Source organism: Nesoenas mayeri (assembly GCF_963082525.1).
Source record: "Nesoenas mayeri genome assembly, chromosome: 1".
Lineage (NCBI taxonomy): Eukaryota > Metazoa > Chordata > Aves > Columbiformes > Columbidae > Nesoenas > Nesoenas mayeri.
In genome coordinates, this window is record NC_137541.1 from 13740479 (window position 1) to 13767103 (window position 26625).

Here is a 26625-nt window from a genome sequence, read left to right on the forward strand (position 1 = left end):
AGAAGAACACCGATTATGAAACTTGTGATAAAATTGTAAAAGTTGGCAACACAGCGTTTGAGCGAAAGCATATGTCTGCTTTGCATTTTGATTATCAACTTGCCTTTCGTCTGCACTTTGCAGGTGTACCTGTTTCTCATCTGGTCTTTATATAGTTCAAAACTTAGCAACGAGGGGAAAAGACTTGGTGCTGGCTCACCTCTCAGAACAGGCTGGAGCTGGTGTGCAGTCAGCACACGTCTAGCTTGGTGCGTGCCCTTACAGTCTACCCACTTCTGTGCCACTTTTCGCTGTCTGAAAGCAGCCAGTGCATATTCAGAAAGGAAATGGTAATTACAGGCAGGCTATAGATATGTCATGGAGTGGCATCTTATCAGCGCTACAAATATTTTCAAAAGCTAAAAAAAGCCCCATGCAAACAAACCACAAAACCCCCTAAGACTACGCTAAGTTTTACCTCTTTTGCTAGACGACAAGCAGGATCAGGCCAGGCCTCGCCTGAGAGGGTATCCTGAGCTCTGCCAAAGCAGTTTGCACAGAGAGACTCGCTCCATTCAACGGGCAAATTCACAGTGCATAATGTCAGAAAACAGCGATGCTGCTTCAAATTCTGGGAAGCACCAAACACCTCCAGAGGGAACGCAAGGAGGGGAACAGGTGACTGAGGCTTCCTGATCAGTGGACACCGAAGTCTGACACCAAACCTCATCCACAGGCAACTGTCTGAGGCACTTCGAGTCACTCGGTGAGTGACGCTCCGACAAGCATCCCGCAGGCCTCGGGGGAGCCGGGGCGCCAGCTCCAACGGGCAAACGAGGGCCCTCGAGTGCACCTGAAGCCGCCCGGTCACCAGCACGCAGGCTGCTCCCCGTGGGGAGGCTCTGGGACGCTGTCCCCGCTGCTCCTGCTCGCCGGTAGGCAGCATACACCCTCCGGGCCTCCGGGCGAGACCGGGACCGCCCGCACCTCCAGCGATCCCGCCCCCGCCGGCCGAGGGGACGGAGGGAGGCGGGAACGCGCCCAGCCACTCCGCGCCGCCGCCGGTTGAGTGACACATTGGGCATCCAGAGGGCCGAGAGGGCGGGCCCATGGCGGCGGCCTCCGCCCCAAAACAGCCGGTGCAAGGCGGGGGGAGCTCCGGCGGCTGCAGCGGAGTCGGGTGGTGCCGGGGTGCGAGGAGGGCGCTATGCTGCTTCACCTGGTACCCGAGTTTGACCTGCGGAGGGATGTGGTGCCCTGGCTGGCGGCGCGGGGTTGGGCCGCGGCTCTAGGTAACGCCGCGGGGGGTGGCGCAGCGCCGGCGGGCTCCGCTGCGGCCGGGCCGCCCGCTCCCTGGGGAGGCCCGAGGACGGTCTCGCCCGCTCCCACCTCCCTCAGCCGTGCGCTGCCCTCCCCCGCGGGCGGAGGAGCCGGGCCTGAGGTGACACCTCCATGTTCGGCCTCTCGGGGCTGCGCCTTCCAGTCAGGGCCGCGGGGGGCTCGGGATGGCGGCGAAGCGTCCCTAGGGGAGCGGCCGCTGCGTCCCCTCGGCCGGGCTGCGAGCACCGCCCGGGCCCGGGCGCCTGTCAGCGAGGGGCTGTGGGAGCTCTGCCCCCAGGTGCCTGTGGCGGGGCCCTTGAGGCGGGGAGGTTCTATGTCTTCAAGGAACTTCTCCTGTCCTGAGAGTGCGTCTGCTTGTCTGCTACGCTCCGCAGCTTGTTTCTGTCTTTTCTTCTTCACACCTTGTTTTCTTGTTGTTGTTCTTTTTTTTTTGGTCTCCCTCCCCCCCCCCAAAATACCCCAAAACATACAACAAAACCCAAAATTTTATCATGACTCCCTCTCCCACACTACTCCCCTTTCTGGGGCTGGGGGTAGGGGATAAAAACCACTGAACACTTGTCTGCATGGTAGATGCATGCTAGCTGAAATGAGCTGACGTGTGAGCTGTCGCAGTGGTGTGCGGTAGCGCAGCAAGCGCTTGGTGTAGTGGTTGGAAAAAAAAAGAATGACCCCACTGTGGTTTTGGCCCTGTGGTTTTTTGCTTGTTGTTTTTCTCATTCATCTGCAGGGCAGCTGGCTCAGTTCTGTTTTTCAGACACTGATGGAAACTTTAGTCTTAAAAAAACCCTAGTTATTAGTTCAGTAGAAGTAGATGGTAGCTGATGCACCATGGAATGCAGTGGAGACCTCAGGACTTGAAAGCCCTTGATAGCGTGTGAATATTTCTAATTGCGTGGGAGCTGGGATTAGCTATGATGATGAGAGGGAAGTGGCAAGTGAGAACCAGCCTTGTTCTCTTTATTCCACCTATTTCTGTTTGAGCTGCATGTAATGGCCTTCACAAAATCAAACTCTGCGTTCTCCTGAGTATGTTGATAAGAGTTGTTTGCTGGGCAGGAAGGTTAGATTGGTCCTTTTGCAGCTCTTCATCTGTTTGCCTCGGCTTTGGGTATGAGGAAGAAGTTGTAGTTCCATGTACAGTGTTTTACTGCAGGACTTTCCAAGGGCAGAGATGATTGTCACTTCTTCTTTAGCTCCATATTCCCATTGACAATATTCAGTGGTGTGAAATTCGCTTCTGATGTGGAACTTTTTCAACACCTTTAAGATATCTCTGTGTAATAGAGAAGTTAATTGATATGGAGATTTCTTGTGGGTCACCATCTCTAGCTAAATTCTGTTCTGAGGAAGTATTGTATGAGAGAGAAGTGTGGAGACCATAGTACTCATCTTGAAAGTCTGAGGTGGTGGTTAAATTCCAGGAAGTTTCCACTAAAACAAGAGCAGAATATATGCTTGTCTGAGGCTTCCTCAGTTGTCACTGTCTAGCCCTAATGTATTGGTATTGTGTACTTCGAGTGATCTGAAACCAGTAGAAAGTGATGCATTGTTAAATGTACGCTAAGGATTTTCTTTGTCCTCTCACAACAAAAGACTTAATTTATTTCCTTCTGCTAATACTTGTAAAAAGGTTTTTTTCTTACCACTATGAGCTATACAAGACAGTTTATAATATCAGGCTTGTGAAACTAAGTTCCACATGCTTTGTGATAACTGCAGAGTAAATAGTGTCCAACTTGACTAAATGCTTGCTGAGAGCTGTGGAGAATTATTTTTATTGATGCTTACTGAACCACAGCCTACATTTATCTTAAAACTAGGACGAATAACACAGCTGCCAACCTTACTAAGGTCAAAATTTCCACTTCTAGTGCAAGTTCTGTCTGAGATTAACACATTTTTGGTGGCTGCAGTGATTAGGAAACAAAAAAACAGTGTCAGGAAAGCATGTGTTTTTGTCACCTGAAGTAGGATATTTAATCTTTTTTTTTTTCCCATGATGTTTTACTTGTATTTTGTGCTGCTTTGTCTAGATGTGCTCTTCTGTTTCTCTGTCCATCACAGCTTCCTGCTCATTCACTACCCTTCTAACTCTATTTCATTCACATCCCACATCATCTCTCTTGTCTTGCATTGTGTAATTCCCTTGAACCGGTAGGTATGTTGCATATATATATACACATATATATGTTTCTTAACCTAGTGGTTTGTTTTGTTGTTTGTTTTTTTATTGTTTTCGTTTGGTTGATTGGGTTTTTTTTTGGACATGGGGTGGTATTGTAGAGCTAATCTCTAAAGATGTAGTTTATTCGTGGGCCTTCTTTTGAGATGCTGAAGGGGCAGGTGGCAGCAAGTGGCACTTCACCTTGGGCTAGTTCTATCTCCATGTAGTGATTAGAGTGCAACTTAGCTGTTAGAACCTCGTGCATAATGGAAAAATACTTTTATTTTTTTCTGTGAATGGAAGAGTGTGAGAAAGCATGTTTGATTTTCATCACACAAGTTAATGGCCATTAGAATTACAGTTATCATGAAGAGTTAGAAGTTTGCAGAAATAATTGCTTCCTGTGTGTTTTGAAACCCCTTAACTATTTTGTTTTGAGGTTTATCAGGTTTAAATCATGATGTAGGAAATACTCTGTCTTTCCAGAAGAGAGTAATTTTGGCATGTATAAGTATTTATATGTAAAAACGTATTTAAAGTGTGCATAAATTGTATGATGAACCAGCTCAAATATCCTGTACTCTTTGATAATTATTGTTTCAGATACTTCTGAGAATTCGTCAGCACTATATGTTGTAAATGTTGAAAGAAATGGAAAAGTTATTTATACCTGGAAGGTAAGTCTGTCTTGGAACTTAATAAAAATAGAGAATAAAGCTGTATTTGTATCTATGCCTAATCCAATCCTCGTAGTTTAGAATTTTTTGCAGTGAGGGTTAGAACATGAAAATTCAAGTGATTGCAGCTTGGGGGGTAGGGCAATGTAAAAATACCTATGTCCACTTCAGGTAAAGGTTAAGAATGATGAAATAGAGCGTAAAGTACTGACGTGATTAAGTCTATAGGGTTTTTGCAGGCCGGAATCTCACTTAGAATGAAATGCCATTTCTTTATCTGATAAACTCTTCATAAGCAGCGCTTTCTTTCACCCTTGGAATTTCTTGGGGAAGTCTGACTATGAAATTCATATGCACTGCTTTACTTAAATATGTTTCTTCCTACCAGTATATATGTTAAGATGATACTTATCTAACACTAGCTCAGCTTCTGCCTTTCTTCTTCATTACCTTAAGATTCATCTATAGCACTTTATTGAAAGTACTCTGAAGTAACTGTTGTTCATTTGATGTCTTGAAATATCTAGAGCTATCCTTTTTAATGTGGGATTCTGCTCTTCATGGCATATGTATAGTTTTTAGGTTGAAATGCCTGTACTTCCAAGAGATGTTCAAATAGTTTGAGGAGGTTTCCCCTTAATGAGACAAGCTGTGGTTCTTTTCTGAGCATCTTGGAGAAATCTGCAGACCCAGCTGGCTTCTGGAGGATCTTAGTTCTTGAAGAGCACAAATTGGAGATAGCAGACTCCAGTAGAGTAGGGCTGCCTTTCATTCCCCTCTGGCTCAGCAATGCTAAAACTCTCCAGCTTCTCTAGGGTTAAGGGAAGAGGTGAGGCATTCATCAAGGCATAATACATGTTAACTGTGGGTGGATGTTTCCTTTAGTACGAGCATAGGGAGGGGGAATCTGTACAAGACAACAGTAACCATAAAAACAGTGCTAAAGAATGTGTCAAGTTCGTGTGTGGGGTGTTTTTTTTTTTAATGTGTGTGGTGGTGGTTTTTTGTTTCAATGCTGGAAACTCTAGAAAGACTTAATGGAAGTAACCCACCTAGCTCCCAACAGGAGATCTGGTACTGCGTATGAGTGATGTTGCTGCTTTTTAGCATCTGTGGAATTTCACACTAAGCTTTTTTTGGGCTTCTGACAGTGGACTTCAGCTGCCTTGTATGCTGTTCAGGCTCTTGCAGCTGGCACAAGTGGTGAGTTGTAGCTCGGGGTTTACACATCCAAGTGTAGCTCTCTGCCTCTGTGTTAGGTGTCTGAGCTCCCACTGTAGGCTTTAGGGATCTGGTTAAAACATCTGGTGGCATTTAGAGAACTGACCACTTGTAGGAGGAGGTTTGTGGGCTGCAGGAGGTGGATGAATATCTACCAGACTGGATTGAGTGAATATGCCACTGACTGAGGAGGATTTAAACATGTAGACTTAGTTCCCCAAACCTAGGGGAAAAGGCTGTGTAGGAAGTCACTGAGAATGTTCACTGTAGCTTCCTAATTTTGGGAATAAAGTGACCTCTGCAGCCTGTGTGGTAGGAATGGCTGGATGACAAAACCTGAGAACTGGATCTAGCAAACTGTACAGCTGTGCCATGGCTTTCATCTCTCAATGGCCATCCTGAAGGAGATGCTGCTGCTTCGTTTCCTCTTCTCTTATGACAAAATAGTTGCATCTGTTTCTCCTGAGTGAGTCCAGCATCTATTAATTCCTCTGTTGGGAAGGATGCTGGCATATTTTGTTTGCTTCTGCTGTGTTTTTTACACTTGTTGATGGGCAAAGTGGAAGATACTTCCTGGAGTTTTCTCACAAAGGAAAAATGTATCTTAAGGTGGTATTGTGTTAAATAGAGAAGTTGTTCATAGTATGTGGTATACATTTCTTTCTTGGATAAATGAAAATTCTACTTCTCAGCTGCAAGTAACCACTTAGGTGCTATTGATGTCAATGTACATCCACATTTGTCCGCGTGCATGATAAGAACATGTGTGTATGTCGGCCCCAGAGCTCGTGTTTGTCTGGGTGGCCTGTGTGTGGGCAGGAGCACAGGTGGTGGCCCAGGCTGTGGCTGTGTAGCTCTTGCCGTGTCCTGAACAGGCTGGGTCTCAAGCTGCCAATGCTGTGCCTTTCCTGGTGTTTGTGCTTTTGTTATGTTACTGTGTCAGGTCCGGTCACACCTTGGGACTGTGATACCTTAAAGCAAGACTGATTTTTTTTTTTTTTTTTTTCCTCTTTCTCAAGACTAGAATGCTAAAAAACAGCAATTATTTGGAGGATTGTGTGTCTGTATCTGTCTGTTCACACTTGACTACTGACTTAACAAGTATTCAGTTCAAATGTTTCCTTTTCTGAAACAGTCCATTGAAAACATGGGTAGTTCTGTGGTTTTGGAGTCTACTACAAAAGTTTTTAGGACAAGTATCCATTCATATTTACGTAGAAATAAAAAGAGCCTTGGGGTATGCATCTCAGTGTATGACAAGTAGTTTTAGGACCCAGTTGGACACTTTTAAATTTTTACAAACTTGTTCTAAAATGTAAGTATTGTTTGTGCTTTGCTATTCTGTTTTACTACTATATAGCATCACACCAGAAGGTTTACCTGGGGAAAAGAGACTACTTTTAGTGCCTGCAGCTAATCCTTCCTTGAACTTATATTGAAGAAATCAGGATGTTATTACAGCTTCTAAATAACTACAGGTCTTACTGGGTTGTTGAGGCAGTTGCACGTGTCTTTCTCTCTCCTCCCTTTGTGATAAACTATTTGTAACTAGTGAGCTACGACTTCTGCAGGACATGGCTGTGTGTCTGTGAATGTTTCCTCTTGGTTTTATAGCAGCAAGCTTTAGCTGTGACATTGTCAGTGAGGATAGTGCACAAACCAAGTTTGTAAACTAAACTCAGCTGCCCTGGCTTGTTTCCTAATAGATACAAACAGAAAACAAACTCTGTCTGCTAAATGGAAGAAAATCGAGAGCATTCTGCCTGAAATCAGGGGAAGATGGAAATAAGATGGATTTTCGAGCTTGTTTTAAATATTGCATTGTACTGTAGTTTTGAAAGTGTCTGTCTTTCTGACATTGATAGTTGGTGTAAAGGAAGGTATTTTTAACAGAAGTTCCAGCATCAGTGCTTTTATTTTGCAAGGCAACACAAGAATGTTTACAGTAAGCATGAAAACAAGCATGTTAGTTTGTGCACAGATATTGGCACTGATGTAGTCCTGCTACCAGTGTTGTGAAGTGTATTTTTCAGTAGCTAAGTACAAAGAATGTTAACATTTCAGACACATTTGGAAAGAATGGTTATTTGTGAAAGCACTTGCTTAACTTTAAATTAGGAAGCCTGGAGCATGTGTCTTAATATAAAGACATTTTGTTTTCCTTGTTTAAATCATAAGTCAAAGACTTTTGTCATTGCCACAACAATAATGAAACACTCAGAAATAGACCCTTTAGGAAGGGAATACTCAGGCTTTTGTTTTAACTTCACAAAGCAAGATGCCATAACTTCGTAAATAACCACAGATTTCTCCCCTCTCCCCCCAAGCTGTAGTTAAAAACAATGATGCTTGCTGTTTGAGTACAAGCTTATGTAGCTGGATTCAGTTTCAACAGTTGAGCAATTTAATGCCTATACCTAGGGTACCTTAATGAACTTCATCTTGATTTGGTGTACGATATATGCTGCCAAGCAGATTTTTTTCAAATATTTTGTCAATTTAAAGCATGGTAAAAGTTACCAAGAAGGAAAGTTTTGTGTAGTCTCAGAAGTGCCCCCCACCCCCATCGTTATATTTTGTTATCTATAAGCTAGAAAGAATGTATGTTAGGTTTCTTTCCAAAGGCAGCAGGCTAATGGTGTCATCTGAGCTTCTGAAATATATTTAGCCTTCAAACAATTATTCCCTAAGGCAGAGCTGAAATCCTTTTTCCAGCCTGCAGCCAGATGACTGGAAGCTGTGTTTGGTGATGTTTGATGTTTCTGTGCTCCCTTTCAGAGCAATGACCCACCGAGCTGGTGCAGTTTAGAATACCAGCCTTAAATCTTTCAGGGGCGATAGCATCCCCTGTCATTTGTGTACAGACATTGCTCTTCCTGGTCCTGCAGCTTGTAACTAAAGCCAGTTTGAACCAAAGTGAGAGAGAAGCACTTGGCTTATGCAATGGCTTGTGGGTGGTGGATTGGCCACGTTTCAGCTTTATCCCATGTGTTAGTTCTAAAAGGGAAAAGAAAAATCTTTGTTCTTTCTTGCCTCTCTTTCTTGGAATTAGATAATTAACTGCCTGTTTATAGGACAGGGAAGTGTGTGAGGATGGGTGTCAGGGGGTGAGGGGAACAGGAGAGTGAGGCAAGAAAAAAATACAACCAATGTTTAACTTTGTATATATTTACATTGCTGGTGCTAATTTGTTTTCATCCACAGGGAAATCAGAGAAATACTCACATTGGATTGTACGATCTTCAAACTAAACAAAATGAGGTGAGAGCACTACCAGGCTTCTCCCTGGTGAAGATGTTACTGTAGTGTTTCAGATTTTGATGCCTTGCAACACAGTGTGTTAGGTCCTTAAGGAGTATATGCTTGTTTGAAGCAGGAGACCAGAGAAGGTATTTGAATGATGCTCAGTAGTATTAAGATACAGAACATGAGAGAACATCTGAATGACTTGGGAGTAGTAAAGCGTAAAGTCTGCAATCTTTATTTCTAAAAAACTAAATCAAGCCCTTTGCCTCTTCACATTAAATGTGTGCTAAGTAGAAAATGGGGTTTTCTTTGTTGCATGTGCATCCTCAGTCTGTTTGTTACTACTACTTGTAAGAAATTATTCTAAAACTGAATGTACTGCAATTCAGTGGCCGGAATCATGACAATGGATCTTTGCAGGTGTCCCCATGAAGTATGAAATGGGTGAAATTTCCTATTTACATAAGGTCTGCTGTGCTGCTCTGGTGGCAACAGAGCTCATAAGAACCAGTAAGAAACAAAAATGAAAAAGGAGAAGTAATATAAGTGAGGCTTGAAATACTTTTTTTTTTTCTGGCTGTGAAATGATTTACTTGAAAAATAAAAATGGTGTACTGGTCAGCAGTGTTTTCCTAAGGAGAAGTAATTAAATAGTTTTCTTTATATAGTTAAAAAATTTCATTAGCATTAATGTGTTTCTCTATAGCACCTCTATATGTTTGAGAGGGATCTACGCATAATCAGTTGTTCAGTCAACAACGAAAGGACGTTATTGGGTAAATATATGTTTTATCATTATGTTTTTTGTATCATGGTGAAGATAATTTAGTTTAGTGGGATGATACATTTGGGTCTAGAATTACTTACATCTATTTTGACCCATATGTTACCCACAGCTGTCTGCATTTCAGTGGGTCCATCACTAAATAATATAGGTAAACACATAAAGACACAGCTGCAATGATATTGTTTTATTAAAACAAAAAAAAAAAAATCTAAGACACTGACTCTTCATTTACTTCCCCCTCCTGTATTTATACATGCATCCTACATCTAGAAGAGCTTATGTTTTTCCTTTAACATATGATTTTGGTTAAAAAAAGAGGTCATGTTTGCTCTCCAGGAATGTTTAGTATGATTAATATCAAATGTGCATACTCACTGAAGTTGTGTTATGTGTTTTTTAATTTCTCCTTAGCGGTCAGCTTCCATCAATATACAGAGGAAGAAAGAGTAAGTCGGCTGTTACAATCAGGTACTACAAGTAGATTGTTTTAATACTGTTAGAAATATTGTACCCTTTTTGTTTTTACCCACATAACTTTGTTTTACACATGATTTTGTTTTCTAAACAAATTATCTAAAACATGTTCTTTTTGCAGTATCCAAGTATTTAGCCTTACTAATTGAAATTCATCCCATTAATAATGTGAAAGTCCTAAAGGCTGTGGACAGCTGTGTTCGAGTACAGGTAAATTATTCTACTAATTCAATGTAAACTATTTTAATCCATTATGCTAGAGAGAATAAGTGGTTGAGTGCAGAAACATTTTATGTTATCTTGCAGCTGTTACAGAGGCAGTGTGCCCATATTCCTTCATAGAATGAAAAAAAATGAAAAACTTAATAAAATACTTGATGTAGAGTATTTCTCTGACATGAAGGCTACTTCTTTATTTCTCTTCAATCCCCTGAAGCTTGCAGTTATAGTGATTGGTGACTATTATTCTGTAATAGCTATTTTTATTAATTGAATATCATTAGTGTGCCTGTATTAATTTTAAAATAAGTAAATATCCAGCTTAAAAACCAAACAAAACCCAAACCCCAACATTTGAAGTGTTCTAAACTACTTAAGTTATTTACTTACTTTTGTGAAACTTTCTTTATAGTTTCTTTATCCAACTGAAGGCAGAAATACTCCCACAGGAAGTCGCCTCTTGCTAGTTTCAGAAGATAAATGTGAGTTAATATTTTGAAAGTACATCGTCATTCTTTCAGCTTAAGATGATTATAGCTTATATTTTGGGTAGACTTCTGCTGGAGAAAAAAAAGAAGAAAAAAGGGTGTGAGCTATTCTAGGTATTCTGAATGTCTTTCAAAAACTGTATAATTTGATGGGAACTTTTTTCAATGTTAGCAAAATGGCCGGCTTTGACTGCAATTATTTGCTTAATTCATGCATTCATATATTATCGTTATTTCTAAAAAAGCTACAATAGACTCTTATAGCTGCCTGTATAAATTCAGAGCAGATCAATTGACTTTGAGAGATGGATTGTGATTTAATGTGTGACAAGTGGAACAGGAGTAGGACAACAGCTCCTTGGATTCAACTGACTTCGTGTGTTCAGCCTAATGCTGAATGGCCAGGGGTGGACACTTGGAAAAGGCTCTTTATCCCTTGTACGTTGCAGTTTTACTATAGAGTGCAATTTTTTCTCATCTTTTCAGAGAAAATATCTTCTCTGCTAAGCCGGACACCAGCCTTTAGGTAGCTGGACTCATGTGTGAAGAGTTCGCCTATTACATTCACACAGTGCTGTGAAATGTATCAGATGCATTTGTAACACCTGCTGGGTGAATCTTGCACCTTTCACACTGGCAAACTACCAATAACTTTTAGGAATATTGTGTGGTAAAGGACTGTGAGGTGATATTTGTGCTAGGAAGTGAAACAGGGCTCAGGCACAGGCATGCAGCTCTGCATGCTCTTTCTAAGGGTGCTCCTTGGCTTATCTGGTGTGTTGCAGTTAGTACAACCACTGGGAAAAAGCACTGATGTGGGCATAGAACTGTTTCCACAAGGCATGTGGCTGAGGCTCAGGAAAGGACGACAGTCCAGGTCACTGCGTAGGCACCTGTGTTCATATATCACAGATTTCCTCTTAAACGGCGTTGAGCTTTCCTGGCCCTAATATGTTTTGGTAGCATTATAAGGGGTGAGATTGTTTAGTAAGCTGTATAAAAGCATATAAAACTCTGTTTATAATGTTAAATATATTTTACAGATATTGAACAATTTGACATTCATGTTATTGAAGAAGAACAACACAGAGTGGTAAGATTTGAACAATCTAGGGTTTTAAGGTTTTTTGCTTTAATTGAAAATGTAAGCATCTGTAATTTTATCTAACTGTTTTTGAAGTTTTATACTTAAGCAACACAAGGTATACTAAATAAAGTATTGATAGTATGGCAACTTACGCAGCTAACCACAAAGCTGATTGATAAACCTGTATACAGTGTAATATAAGAGGGAAGGTTGTTTTTTTTCTGAATGTGTCTGTGTTGAAGTTGGGAGTAAATATAGTGTATAGACATTTTTAAACCATTTGAAGTGCTTGCAATGTCTGATAATCGTAGAATGGTTTGGGTTGGAAGGGACCTTCAAGATCACCTAGTTCCAACTTCCATGCCATGGGCAGGAACACCTCCTATTAGACCAGATTGCTCCAAGCTTCCAGTCTCCCTCCTAACATTGCCTTTTGGGAGTCTGTGTGTGCCAGTAAAGGATTCATTTAAAAAACAAGCAAATAAACAAAATACATAAAACAGAGATACAGTGCAAGTACTGTGAATGTTCCAATCTCTTTTTCCCATCATGTGTTTTTCCTGCTTTTTAACATGAATTTGTCTTCAAACTGATTTATGGAAGTTTTGATTAAAAGACTTAATAAGCATACATCTAATACAGTAAAGAATTGCATCATGGAACTCTATTTGACTTCATAGAGACAAATGTAGACTTGGAAGGAAAAAGTTAAAGTCCTGATTTTCAGTTACTTTGAAGACTTTCATGGTTTTTCTCAAAGTTTATTGTTGCTTTTAAAGCAGGTGGGTTTTATATGCTAGTCTACAATAGTGGAGTCAAGACTAAAAGTGTAACCAGAAAAACCAGATCAATGTGATGTCTTAACAAACAGATCTGTTTGGTTCACATGTAATCTCCCTATGTCTTTCAAGAGTGCATTTATACAGGCCCAACGGTTTCCCACAATTCTAGCCATTTTCAGGCTGCCTGTACTCTCAATCATGTGGCTGAGACTTTAGACAGAAATCCCTTTGGATGTAATGCATCTTCCTTCAATAGTTATTTCTGCCGTTTCTGAACTGATTGTGGTATTTCACTCCTCTGTCTTTCTCTGTGATGAAGAGCACAGTCTGTTCTTTGTTCACTTTGAGCAGCTTAAGTGGTGAATTTCTTGCAAGCAAGGGCACCTCAAATGAAGTATTTGGTAGTAGGTGTACCCTGGAAGCTGTGCTTCACATCTCTTTAAACTGAGCCCCTTGCACACAGTAAGGATGGACTTTGTGCACCTATCAGGTAGCATATTCCCTCTGTGCACCTTAGTATTTGTGCCTGTTCTGTGGTTGCTTTTCTCTTTAAAGCACAGACTGTGTAGTTGTTACAGAACCTTATTTCACTGACTGCTCATATTCTTTCTTTCCCTTTAGGTGATTCAAGACTCAGGTCAGCTTCCACGGGCCAGAGTTGCAGATGACTTCATTTGGGCACAATGGGATATGATGGAACAAAGACTCTTCTATATTGTTCCAAAGGTAAGATGAAAGTCATTCTAGCAGTTTTGTTCCCACCTGTCCCATGACATAAAGTTCTGAGTGTGTGGGGTAATAATAGTTGAGTTCCTTTTTTTTCTAGTAGTCTGTCTAGTTTATGCCTCAAATAACTTAAACCAAAGGCCAGGCTTGTACTAATTGCTATTTATACATAGTAGATTGCAAGAAGACTGGTTGTCTCAGTGCTTTCTATAAAAAAGCATGGGTTTGTTAGGGTTTTTTGCTTTAAAAAAAAAGGTCTTTTATTCAAAAGGATCTAAATCTAACAAATTGTTGAGTATAATGCCTATATTCTAGAGAATTCACATCTGGAAAGGATGTTGTACACAGACTTGCTGGGTGACCAAATTAGGGCAGGTTCTTGGCAAGAAATGCTATAACCCCTTTTTTTTATTATTTCTTTGTGTTGACTGAGGCATGATTTGTACTTGATATGTTCTATGTAAATGAAAATTGATTTTTCTCAACTCTTTGTAGCCACCAAAATATGAGTGTTAGGAAATAACAGGAAGCGAACTATGACGGAGAAATGTATTAGTAGTTTAGTTTCTGAGATACCCTTTTTGAAGTGACCAAAATAAGAAACAGTTCCTTTTGCTAAATAGGTGGTTATGGAAAACATTTTTCTAACTTTTCAGAATGTGCGTGTGTGACATGTAATGCTGTACTTCAAGTGGGGGCCCACGCAATTATAGATAATGATCTGGGACAGGAAGGAAGCATGTCATAGTGCTATTGTGGGGGGTTATATGTGGTTTTAAAAGTTGTCTTTTGTCCCCTAACTTTTGCATATCTGTTAGCAAAGCAGTTTGAGTGTATAGAATGCTGTGGAGTATGCAGTCACTTTTCAGCCTATATGATGTGCTTTCTATTTTATGAGTTACACATCCTCTTAATTCTAGGAATCAAGGAGTGTTTTAAAATGCATCCAGTTTTACCCTGATGAAAATTTTTACTCAACAGTAAGTCATTAGCATTCTATTATACAATCATTTTGAATTGGATGTAATTATGTGTCCCAGGCACTGGTATAGAGATCTGTTTCAGTGTCTTTTATTATTGAAACTTCTGCAAAGGAAAACTGGGGTTTGTTTTCCTTTTTTTTTAATTATATTATTTTCAAGAATATATTTAGTCAGATTCAGATTGTGCTATAGTAATTGCACAGATATTGAACTAGGAGGAGACAATCATGACATTATACTGACCTTATACTTAAGTATTGAAAAGCAGGGTTATCAAATGCACTAGACAAAGAAACCAGGTACATATTTTGTGTCAGCTTTAAGTGAGACAGAAAAATCTGTTGCAGCCAGAATACAGAGAAAATAAAAATCATAACTGTTGAACAAGTAATTTTTTAGTAGGCTTTTGTCCTGGTTGCTGAAGCTTACTCTAGCACAGAAGGTTAAATATCTCACAATTTTTTTTTTTTGTTTGTTTTAAGGAGTCTATTTTATGTTTTGGGCATTGACTGGAAGGATTAGGGGTGAATAAAGAAACTTTGTTAGTGTTGAATCTGATAATGTGAGTTTGATGCATTTTACTGGGCTGAAATATTAATCATAGTATGGTGACCTCACTAAATGACAGGTTTGTTTTTTGGTTAACAGCTGGAATCACACCTGGATATCTCTGTAAATGACACACAATTAAAGTAAGGTGTTTTTCTTTTATGCTTTATTTTGCTTTCCTTTTAATATATAGAGTAATGTTTTCCAACCTAAGTAAAATTTGCGTCTGAGCCACAGTATCTTTGTGTGCAGTTGCCTACATGGTACTGGAACATGAGAATAATATGAACACTGTGTCCAAGCCTCCAGTTACTCTCACTTACATCAGAGTCAACTGTAAAATGTAGTTTAATTCTTGACTGCTTTTTGATGCCACTTTTAAAAAACCATTTGTCTGAAGAGCTGGCTGTACGTTAAACTATCCTTTCTCTGAGTATTCTGTAGCTGTTTAATTTAATTTGTTTTAATATTGGATATGTTGTAGTGGTGATGTCAACATTCCTGTCAAGGGAAGCTCACAGTTTTTAATTGCTATTACATGTTTTACTGGGCAGTTAACCAGACTGGTAGCTCCTTTTTGTAGGCTGTTAGATACTGCCTCTGCTCTTTTCTCCTCCAACTTGCTGTTTCCCGGCAGCCTGCACATTCAAAGGTGAAGATTTGTCTGATTCTGTCTGTCTGCCATGCACATGACTGCATCCAAGCTTGTCTGCTTAAAGCACATGTTTAATTGAGGAAAAACCAGTCAGGATGGTTGGACTCTTGCATAATTCATCCTCCTCTGTCTTCAGTCAGCTGAGTTTGTTTCAAAAGGGCTTTTTACTCTTTGTGAATAAAAAAGGAGGCCAAAGCCACTAACTAGATGACATCTCAGTAACTGGAGGTAGCTGAGTTCCCCCTGCCAGGTGGTACTCAGAGTGTCTCAGTGCTGTGCAGGAGACTCTGAGTGGTGTCACACCACATCTACAGGATCAAAATTCTTTCTGGAGAATAATGACAACAAACAGAAATAACAAAAAAGCCAAAGCAGACTGACTACAATCTTCAGTTGCATGTTCTGTATGACAAAAATAAGACTTCTAAATTTTAAAGATATGAAAAACCATTAAGGCGCAAGCAGCACAAGACTGAAAAATAATGTAATGCTGTAACAAGTTCCATGTGACTGTGGTTTTGTGTGTTTTTGAGTGCTTCCACTGAAATTAGTGCTGCTAATTGCAGATTAAAATATAGCTTTACAGACATAATAATGGTAGAGTTGGGCTGCAAAGCCTTTGAGTTTATACATGTGATAAATGCTTAGATTTCCAGTACTTGATCAGAACTTGCTTTAACTTCAGTTTGTAGGGATGGTTTGATGCTGCAGTAAGTTTAGTTTCCAGGTGTAATCAGAATTGTTGTTTTCTAATAAGTGTGTGATCTTCGGATTCTCATTTCTAACAGCATTGAGTGGATTGATTAAAGCCTAATTTAACTTACATTAGAGAAGATTTGATTATAATTTAAGTAGTATGTTTTGATTATATAGTTGATTGTTCTCATGATCTTTGTTATGATGAGTCACTGTGGATGAAGTGATTTATTTAGTGATCTTTATTTGCTCATAGACTTGTGAATTTTGGGTATGATTACTGTCAAGACCAAGATGTTGCATCTAAATCTTTGAATCTTCAGGTTTTTACAAGTAAAGCAGGTAATGAATAAATACAAGTATTATCAAAAGGATCTCCACTAGTAATTATCATGCAGTGTAGTCATAATTGATTACTAAATATTTTCATAAGACATATGTCTATTTGTAGGTTTTGTATGCTTTTTTTTTGTTTAAGTGTGAGATTTCTGTTCCTGTAGAGTTTACTTGACAGGTAACTGTTAGGAGAGGGAGAAGACAACTGTGCACTATTTTTCTTAAGTCTTTTTGCCCTCTGACAGCTGCATTCCAAGTTGAGCTGAAAAGTACCTACAGTTTTGTATATCAACACCAGCAATAAAACAGTTACCCAGAAATCTCTTGGTAGCCCAGCTTTGAAGAACTGTTGTCCTGCACTCATATGGTGAAATATCTCAGTCTAAGCACGTGGTAGCATTTTCTGCTGGTTTTGGAACACAAGTGGTACCCAGGCATGGTTGTGTATTGCATTAGAGCAATTTAATGTTAAAGCTGCCCAAAAATGTGCTAGAAATTAAATTCAAGGAAGGTTTTGGTTTGGTCTGTCTGGGTATCGTGACATGGTATATAACTGTGTTGCAGAGTGGGCACACGTAAATGGAACATATGCAACACAGATTCTAAGAGCTTCATATTGCTGTTAGAATGTGGTACTTAGAAGGTCCACGTGTGCAATACTAAACTTAGGATGTGATACATAAGGGCTTAGTATGTGTATGATTCCTTAAACTGAAACCTAAAATATTCCTTAAAACTTTATGATTTAGTCATTTCACTGTATCCAAATTCATTCCATGAGCATTTTTGTTTAAAAACTGGTCTCAAGAGACATCTGTTCATCACAGATGCTTGTGTTTTCAGCTTCTCAATTAGACTGTACTGCCAAGCAGAGATGGTGTCTGATTAAGCTTTGAATAGACTGCACAGCTCTACAGGGATGTAATATGTTGCAGAAGTGGCTTTACATCTCGCTTCTCAAGGCGTGCTGTATGCACACAGGCAAATTGCTGAGGTATTTGCCAGTTGTGTTGAAAGGACCGTTAATGCAAATCAAGTGAAATACAGTTTCCTTATATGGATTTTTTTTTTCTTACAAAGGTAGACAGCATGTTTACAATTATTAGAGAAAGCCAAGTTTTGATCTACCAAATGTAGATTAGACTACTTTGTTAACAAGATATTTGTTGCATAATATATTGATTTGTATATATGTGTTTCCTTTTAAACCTATATTTCTCTAGGGTTTGTTCAGATTGAAGCACCTCCTTTTAGCTTAGGATGAAATTCAATCTTCCTCCAACAAGACTGTTGTTTGATTACCCTGAAGGAAAATGTTCTCCATCTGGCAACACAGTATTTAAATTCTGTGTGGAACCTTTCACATGCACTTTTCATTGCACGTAATGCAAAACACATAATTTGACAATGCACTTTGTAAATGAGATTGTGTGTGGCTTTTGATTGAATGGTGTTTGAAACTGAGGAGTACTTTGCTCAACACTTTTTGAGTAACTGACAGTTTGGAGTAAATGATTTGGTGGTGAGGCTGTATCTAGTTGTTGAGGACCACTGTGGGTAATCACACAAGTGTTGCCTTTTGTACCTCTTGTTTATGGTGATTTAGAAAGCTGGACTGCAAGATCTTTGGGGCACAGACTATGCATTCTGTGGAACTACTAGCATACTTCCAATATCAATGCTGATATCACTATTTGTATCATTCAGACATCTCTGGCAAAGAGCAATTGGCATAACTTCAAAATGGAATATTCCATGGCATTTCCCATTTAATAAAACTGTTAGTCGCTGCTGCCAATCTGAATTCAGAATGCAATCACTCTTCCTTTCTCAGACTTCCGCAGTAGCAGAAAAGTAGCCCTGTTTCTTATACAGCACAGACAAAATGTCTCCAGATGAAAACCCATATGTACTTCTAGATTAGTGGAGATCAAGCAGTTCTAGTCTCAGAATGTCCTGAATTAAACAACACTGGGTTGTTACATTTTCTTTTAGTGCTTCACGAGTATTTTTCAGTTAAAATTACTTGGTATTTAAAAGAAAATGCAGGCAGTAAGATGACATAGACCCTGGATTATCATCACCTAACCTTACTTGCTTAAAAGTTAAGCACCTGGACTGTATTTATAGAGAGAAATAGGCACCTCCAGAGGATGGCTGTTTCTATCCTTATTTCTTCATTTGCTATATGAGAGTCTAAATGGAGGGATGTTAAGATGGCTGAAGTTGGGTGAGGCAAGTCATTCCTAAGCCAGTACCACTAGATGAAATGCCACAGTGCAATGTCATATTTGAATTGTGACACTTGGATACCATGTTGACATGTTGGTACAGCCTTACATCTTGTGCTTCTGCATAAACAGAAATTAGGAATTTGAAGTTAAAGTTTCCTAGGGAAAACTTCTTTTCTTCATAGGAGACTCTTAAAATTTCAGTGGTATGTTTATTTATCAAGTGACAGAGTTGTAATTGTTATTCCCCTAATTCTGCTGAATGTAGCAACTCACCCTCTAGGAGTAGAAATTATTATTTAAATGTTTCCTTTTTTTCTGCACTTGATTATGGTTAAGATCTTTTCTCACTTATTTCTGAAAAGAGCCCATCCAAATATCTTCGTGTGAGCCTTTTTACCTTGTAGCATTTAGCTACAGCTATTACTGTTTGCAAATGATTTTGAAATGGATAGCATAGAAGACTTGGTTCTGCCTTTGCATAAAACATGTGCCATATAAATGCAGTAGGACAAGAAGCTTTCCCTGCATCAGGACACCCCAGCTCTAATTTGCAGAGAGCACTGTTAAGAGTAGCAAAGGAATTTGCCTTATATTCTCAGTCTGTGGCTTTTCTTATGGGATTGCCCAGACTGTATCAGACTGCTTGGACACTTGCTGATCTGAGACTGTCACGTTTCTATCTGTATTAGTAAAGCACCATTTGGTATTTTCTGCTGCTCATAGTTCAGTTTAACATTTGAAAGATGAGTTGAAAGATGCATGTCCTGTCATAGGCACCCTTGTTGTGATCAACTTGTGTACATACCCACTGACACTTCAGCCTAAACAGACTTGCTTGCATGTTGTGCAATTTACAGAAGTGTATACGCTAGCCCCCAGCATACAAGAAAGAAATTTGCAGTGTTGGAAGGGTGCTGTTGGTAATAAAACAGCATTGTGGGTTGCTGGAGCTTTTCCAGTCTTCCTCATGAGTCCTGATGCTGCTACTTTAAAAATTATGCATGCTCTGAAAGATGCCAAGTGCTCTGGCAAAATGCCCTGTCTGTTGTCTAAATGACTTAAATATCCAAGCAAAACTGTATCAAACAATATTCAATCAGCTAAGAATAAGAGCAAAAAAAAAGCTTTGCAAAAGAAAGTATTTACCTTCCGCAGAAATGTGAAGTGCTTCAGCTGTATCTGTATCACAGCTTGTGGTCTGAAGTCTGAGGCATTTAACCAAGTAAAATAACCCTGGTAGCTGTGGCTTTTTTTTCTACTTGTGTTTTTTCCATATTGTCTTTTTCTGTGTACTGTGTATACACAGTTTTTTTGTTTTTAAGTGATAAACTTTCAATGAAAGTAAAAGATAAATGATCATAGTTGTGGTCCAGCTTTCCCAACAGTATTGGGAAAAAGTGGTTTGAAAGCTGTTTCTAAAATGAGTGCCAAAGCATTGGAGTAAGTGGATTAAAGTTTTTAAAAGAAATGGAGGGTGGGCTACCATCGAGTGGAGCCAAAGCAGTTTGTCAGACTGATTTAGAATTAGACAGGGAAGGGGGAAGATTCCTGCACAGAGTACTTTGGCTGAAATAAGCTTGTGCCAAGGATGGACTTTTCTCCTAAAAAAGGAGTTGGCAGCTCTTTGGGCTGGAAAGGGGAGAAGCGACTACTGCTTCTATTGTGAGAAAGCTCTAGTGGCATTTCATGCTGCTACCAATATGAAATTACTTAGAAAGCAAACAGACTGTGGTTTACTGTGTTCTTCTGTGCATATTTGACAGTCCCTGAATAGAAAATATCTAGAGATTGAGAATCTGTGGAGAGAAAGGCTTGATCAGTTCATGCCTGCCAGACTGCAGGCATGATTTCTACTGGGAAGGGCTGAAAATGTATTTCTACTTAAAAGAACTAGCTATGTCAGAACCCAGGTTTCCACTGAGCCATATTGCCTACTGTTCTCTCTTATGTTGTGTTTCACTAGGTAAATGATGGTTAGAGATATGTAATATAAATTTCTGTCATCTTTACCATTTTTGAGAGATTATTTTTATTTTCTAAGTTGAAACAGTGTTGCTTTAGTTTTGTACAGCGTAAAGATGTCTAGTTATTCAGGTGGACAAGTCAATTTTCTTTTCCTTTTTTGTATTTTTAGGAGGCTTGTGTGTTTGTTGTAATCTAGCCTCTGATATTCCTGATGAAGTAAGATACTCCATATATTTTTTACACAAAGGTAAGATTAACCTAATAAGTTATGCTGTATTGTGGAGAAGGTCATGTTGCTGAAAGAGTCACAGAATCCCTTGCAAAACAAATGACTGCCAGAGTCTGCAGACAATAAACTACTGTGGCTGGTGTTTAAGACAGCAGCTGCCTTTATCTGTGAAGTTGACTTTACTGCTGTCGCCTTGCTACCTGATACTGATGCTGAAGCTTTAAACCAGTGGCCTCATGAGTGACTATTAATTTGTCCCTTATTTCTTGCCAGGCTTTCTGGCATGCTGAGCACAAACATCAATGAAATCTGTGGGAGCTTGCAGGTGTGTTGTACTTATGCCGTAAGGCATTTGTATGGGAAATAGAGCCAACAGCTCTTAGCTTGAATGTCTGTTTAGAGTTCCAGCCCAACGTGTCATTTTCACAGCATGAGGTGCAACACCCACTGACTGCAAGAATAACTGCAATATAAGTGGTGCTCTAGCTCTTAATTTTAACTTTTTTTTTTCTTGAAAACAATAAAGAACAGTGTTTTATTCTGATGAAAGCAAGACTTGTCATTAGCAAGATCTTTCTCGTTTGATACATGGAGGAGAGAGGCAAGTTATTTCTCAAGCAAGAAGCTGCATAGTATGGAGTAACCGTATTCTAGTGGATGACATGCATCTGTTTTACTTTAAGTGTTTGTTTTCTTGTGTCAGGGAACTTTTCATGTGTCAGAGCTGCACTAACATGTAGCTTTGCTGCTGGAACATTGTGGGATTGAAAGAACTGCGTTTTTGTGTTCTTGAAGGCATTAAAACATTGGATGTCCCTTCTGGGTGTGGGAGCTCCCTGCCTTGTACTGCTATGGAGGGCTGATTTCCCCAGATGTGTTTGATGTGTACCTGAAGGGTGGTTGCATTGCTTATACATCCCCATTCCCAGGAGAAAACTGAGGGTAAATATGGTGACATTGACCAGCTGCATCTGAAATAACTTTTATGGAATAGATTTATTTGGTGCAGAGCTGTTTGTGAATTGATATGAGTCATCACTCATACAAGATAATTTAAGACATGTCCTGGGGTGACCCACAGAAGTAGCAGTGTATCAGGTCCATCAGCCACATTTTGGAGACCCACGGAGTTCAAGTCTGTGCTGCAGCATCTGTAAACTTGGAAGAAATCATCCCTCCCCCTGGTAAAGCAGGTCCCCACAGTCTTGTTCACAGTCACTTGAGGCAGCATAGACACAGAAATGATGTTGCAGGTGTATTCTGCAGTGCTAGTATTAGCTTGCACATGTTGGCAAGTAACGGGGTGGTAATGGTGAGTATACTGACTCATTACAAGCAAACTTCAGTTGGTATCTTGTGTGAAAAACCATTTGATTTAGATACCCCTTCATCTGAAGTGTTGGTGTTGATCTTGGAGGTCTTGTATTTATTTTTTTACATCTGGTCTTGATGCTCTCATATTGTTGTGTGTGTTAGTGTTTGTTTGGTTTTTTTTTTAGCACAGATAAGTCTCTCTGCTAGGTTCAGGAATCAAAGTTCTCAATGAGTTGAAGCTTAGCTTGTGATCTACTTTTTTTCCTTAGTGGTCTTGTAAACTGTGGATCTATCATATCTTGGATTTTCATGCAATATTAAGTAGCATCCAGATCGTTACACCATTCAGACTTTAGGACACTGTGGCATGGACATAATCACAGAACCACAGAATGTTCTGAGTTGGAAGGGACCCACAAGGATCATTGAGTCCAGCTCCTGTCCCTGCATATGACAACCCCACAGTTCACACCATGTGTCTGAGGGTGTTGTCCAGTCTCTTCTTGAACACTGTCAGGCTTGGGGCCGTGACACCTCCCTGGGGAGCCTGTTCCAGTGCTCCAGCACCCTCTGGGGGAAGAACCTTTTCCCAATGTCCAACCTAAACCTCCCTTGGCACATCCTCCTGCCATTCCCTCGGGTTCTGTCATTGGTCACTAAAGAGAAGAGATCAGCATTTGCTCCTCTTCCTCCTCTCCTTGTGAGGAAGCTGTAACTGTGATGAAGTCTCCCCGCAGTCTCCCCTTCTCCAGGCTGAACAAACCAGGTGACTTTAGCTGCTCCTTGTATAGTTTCCTCTGCAAACCCTTCACCCACTTTGTAGCCCTCTTCTGGACACTGTCCAGTAGCTTAATATCTTTTTTATCCTGTGGTGCTCAGAACTGCACCCAGTGCTGCGGGTGAGGCTGCACCAGTGCAGAGCAGAGCGGTTCAATCCTCTCCCTGCCCGGCTGGCAATGCTGTGCTGGATGCACCCAGGACATGTTTGTCCCCTTGGCTGCCGGGGCCACTGTTGGCTTGTGTTCAACTTGCCATTGACCAGAATTCCCAGATCCCTCTCTGCAGAGCTGCTTTCCAGCATCTCATCCCCCAGTCTGTATATACAGCCAGGGTTGCTGTGTCCCAGGTGCAAAATCCAGCACTTGCCCTTGTTGAACTTCATGGGGTTGGTGATTACCCAGTTCTCCAATATGTCCAGATCCCTCTGCAGGTCCTCTCTGCCCTTGAGAGTGTTGACAGCTCCCCCCCAATTTTATGTCATCAGCAAATTCACTAAGTAATCCCTCCAGTCCTGAGTCCAAGTCATTTATAAAGACATTGAAGACTGCTGGCCCTAAGATGGATCTCTGTGGAACCCCGCTAGTGATTGGTCACCAGCCTGACGTAACCCCATTTACTAGAACCCTTTGAGCCCAGCCTGTCAGCTGATGGCTCACCACATCTGGAGGCCAGTTATTTTCCCTGTAGTCATTTTGATTTTTCAGCTTTTCTTAGAGATTGAGGAAGTTTGGGGGCTCTGTCATTCTTGCACCATATCTCTTCTGGCATCCACTAAGTCTAGAGTAAAATTATAGTTGTGCTGATGCAAAGCCCATGGAAACACAGCAGGTCTGAAATTAGCTTATGTTTAAGAAGAGCTGAACTAAATATACAGCAATAGGACACACAGATAAACAAACCAGAAATTCTCTAAAGCAGTTAAAAGATCACCAAAATGTGAAGCACAGCAACTGAAAGGATTTGTATTTGAGTGTTTTTGGGGGGAGAGGTATTTTCATACAAACTTGCTCTGGGATGGAATGCTTCTTTAAACACAAACATAGGCTGTGCAGTGCATGGCCAGTTTCCGCTTGCTAAAGAACTGCTTTGTGTGGGTGCAGGTCTACTAAGTGTGCAGCAGCGCTGTTGGGGATGAAGTCTGTCTGTACAGACAAGCCTGTAAAGTAGTCTAAAATATCCCTGTTTGGGCGTATTGGCACTGCTGAAGTTTCTAGCTGTAGAGTCATACTTGGCTTGTAACAGATGGTATTTATTGTTTGGGTGTTTTAAAAACAGTATCGTTTTTCCCCAGGTTACAACAAAACTTTTACAGTTTCTCTAGAAAGAACAGAAACTCATCAATTGAAGGAAGTGGCTTTTATGAATCTTGGTAGGTTACTTGTGTAATTTCCCTGTGTGACTTCCATTCTCTGTCCCTAGTAGAAAGAGAAATGAGTAACCCCTCTCTAGAAGGAAAGGATTTTTTTCTTGACTTTAAGTAGCTGTGTTATTTCTGTGTTATTTTGCTTCCCCCTGCCCCTTTTATTTTTGGCATTTGCAACTGCAATACCTCACTATTGTAAACAACTTCCTCTGAAGTTACTTTGGAATCTTCTCTGGAGATGAGCTGCTGAGTTTTGAGTGTCTTGAGCCTCTTGAATCCTCCCCTGGAAATCCAAATGTATTGCTAGTTTTTCCTGTGTTAATAGACAGCAGCTTTTAATTAACTCGTTTTATATTTCCTAGATATAATCAATTCCATCAGAGAGAAGTGAGTGAAGATGAGAATCATGTGAAACAGCCTCTTAAAGCAAATAAGTGAACAAGCAAATAAGTGCTTAATTGACCACTGTTATTTTCTTTTAATAGACTATTATGTGGCTGCTTATTTGCCTGGCCGGTTTCTGCACCTTCTGAATATTCAGCATCCTGACCTGCTGTGCTATAGTCTGTTTCTGACAGGTACAGTAAGACTGCTGCTTCAGGTCATTTTCTTGTAGTGGGAACTTGTTCAAATCTCTTTCCGTGGAAGTTGTATTTTTCAATATTTGCATTATTGCATAGTGTTCTGAAGGAGGGGAGAGATTAAAAAAATAAGAATGGTGGTTTTGCCACTTTCCATTTTTAAAAGAGAATCTGAATTGACATTTCATATTTCATCTATCATGATCTTCTACCTTATTATGGAATGGAAGACGACCTTTCACTGAATTTGAAATTATTTGCCTTGGTTTCATAGTTTCCCTTCCCCCATCTTTGCACATGCTTCTCTGTCCTCCACTGTTCTCAAATTTCACATGGAGATGTAAATTTGATTTTACATTTCCTTCCTCCAATTGAGTTGCTCTAAATGTGTGTGTTTGTAGGGTGTGGGGAGAGGAAATCTGTGTTTCCTTCACCTGATCAGGCTGATGCAATTTGATTTAGAGTCTCATCTGAGAGGCACGTTATTTCATTTCCAACAAATGTGTCTTTGTGGGAAGTGGGTTATTTTTGGAAGTGAAGGGCCTTTGTTTGAAAACAGAAATCGATTCTTCCAATTGGGTGAAGGAGAGGTAAGCAGTGGAAGCTGGTGCATGGGCAGCATCACAGGAAGCTAATACCTGTTGTATATACACAATGAAATACTGTTCTGCTAGAAATGAGTGGAAAGCATCATTGTTGGATAGTGGGCCTGATGTAAAGCGTCTGGAATCCTACTGTATAGCACTGTGGTGGTGAATCTTAGTATTGACATAGAAAAAGTGGTTTTGATCTGATGCTTCAATCAGTAATCATAGAGCAGAACCTACCTGTTCTGGCCATTGGGATTGACGATAAGAGGTCCACTAATATAAATTTGTATTATGATTCTGCATGTGAGCAGTTCTGAGCTGTACCCTTAGGCGTTAATTCTAGTGTTGTAGCTGTATTACTAGCCTCATTCCCTTCTATGTTCCATCCTATGTACCCTGATTTGTCCTGTGACAGCATTGTGAGCCTCAGATCTGTACATCGCCTCTGCTTCAGCCATAAGGAAGGAGAGAACTGAGTACGGACTGTGCTCCTCATTTATTTGTCTTAATCAGCCAGCACCATTCCTCCTCCTCTTCAGCATAATACTGGGGCAGCTACTTCAAGAAGCAGGCTGTTCTGTACTGCTGGGGATCTGGGATTCTTAAGAGAAGTACTGGTAGCAAACAAATCTTACATTCTTAGTCCTTTTAATTCTCAAACCAATGTTCTTCAGGTGAGGATGCAAGAATTGACATGTTGCAAAACTGCTCCATCCGATCCCCACGCAAGTCAACAGTCTTGGATTGCAACGTAGGAAGTATATATGCTGTGAGCATCAGTGAGAGTGCAATACTATGCTTCCTACAGAACAGCAAACGAGACAATGAGAGGTTGGCAGCTCTACATTGTGCTCTGTTGTACTTCCGACACACGGAAGACTTGGAAATGCAGGTAGGAAAATAATTTCCTCTAAGTTTCAGTGACTGTTATCTTATACAAAGCATAGTCAGGGCATGAGTGATATCAGGCAAAGAAAAGTCCTGATTCACATGTACCTTCTCATAGTGCCAAGAAACCCATCAGCTGCACTGCCCAAACTGCTTTATTGCTCAAGGCTGTCCTGAAAACACTTGTCTCCCTCTCACTACTTCACACAAAGTGTTACTACTGAAAACAGTTTCTACAGTCTCTTAGAACACATGCTTGAACAGAAAG

General features: G+C 40.3%; 1 protein-coding gene across 1 annotated transcript in view; it reads left to right on the forward strand.

The window, feature by feature from the left end:
• Window positions 1-1186: 1186 nt before the first annotated feature.
• GSAP (gamma-secretase activating protein) overlaps window positions 1187-26625 on the forward strand; it is a gene marked incomplete at its 5' end in the record, with an annotated part of 46637 nt that continues 21198 nt past the window's right edge. Inside the window, 16 exons of the mRNA XM_080344282.1 lie at window positions 1187-1271; window positions 4091-4164; window positions 8590-8646; window positions 9338-9407; window positions 9830-9886; window positions 10014-10102; window positions 10524-10593; window positions 11643-11692; window positions 13090-13194; window positions 14115-14174; window positions 14826-14869; window positions 16334-16419; window positions 20782-20859; window positions 24227-24304; window positions 24784-24876; window positions 26144-26361. Coding sequence (XP_080200408.1) covers window positions 1187-1271; window positions 4091-4164; window positions 8590-8646; window positions 9338-9407; window positions 9830-9886; window positions 10014-10102; window positions 10524-10593; window positions 11643-11692; window positions 13090-13194; window positions 14115-14174; window positions 14826-14869; window positions 16334-16419; window positions 20782-20859; window positions 24227-24304; window positions 24784-24876; window positions 26144-26361 — 1314 coding nt within the window. The remainder of the gene's footprint in view (window positions 1272-4090; window positions 4165-8589; window positions 8647-9337; window positions 9408-9829; window positions 9887-10013; window positions 10103-10523; window positions 10594-11642; window positions 11693-13089; window positions 13195-14114; window positions 14175-14825; window positions 14870-16333; window positions 16420-20781; window positions 20860-24226; window positions 24305-24783; window positions 24877-26143; window positions 26362-26625) is intronic.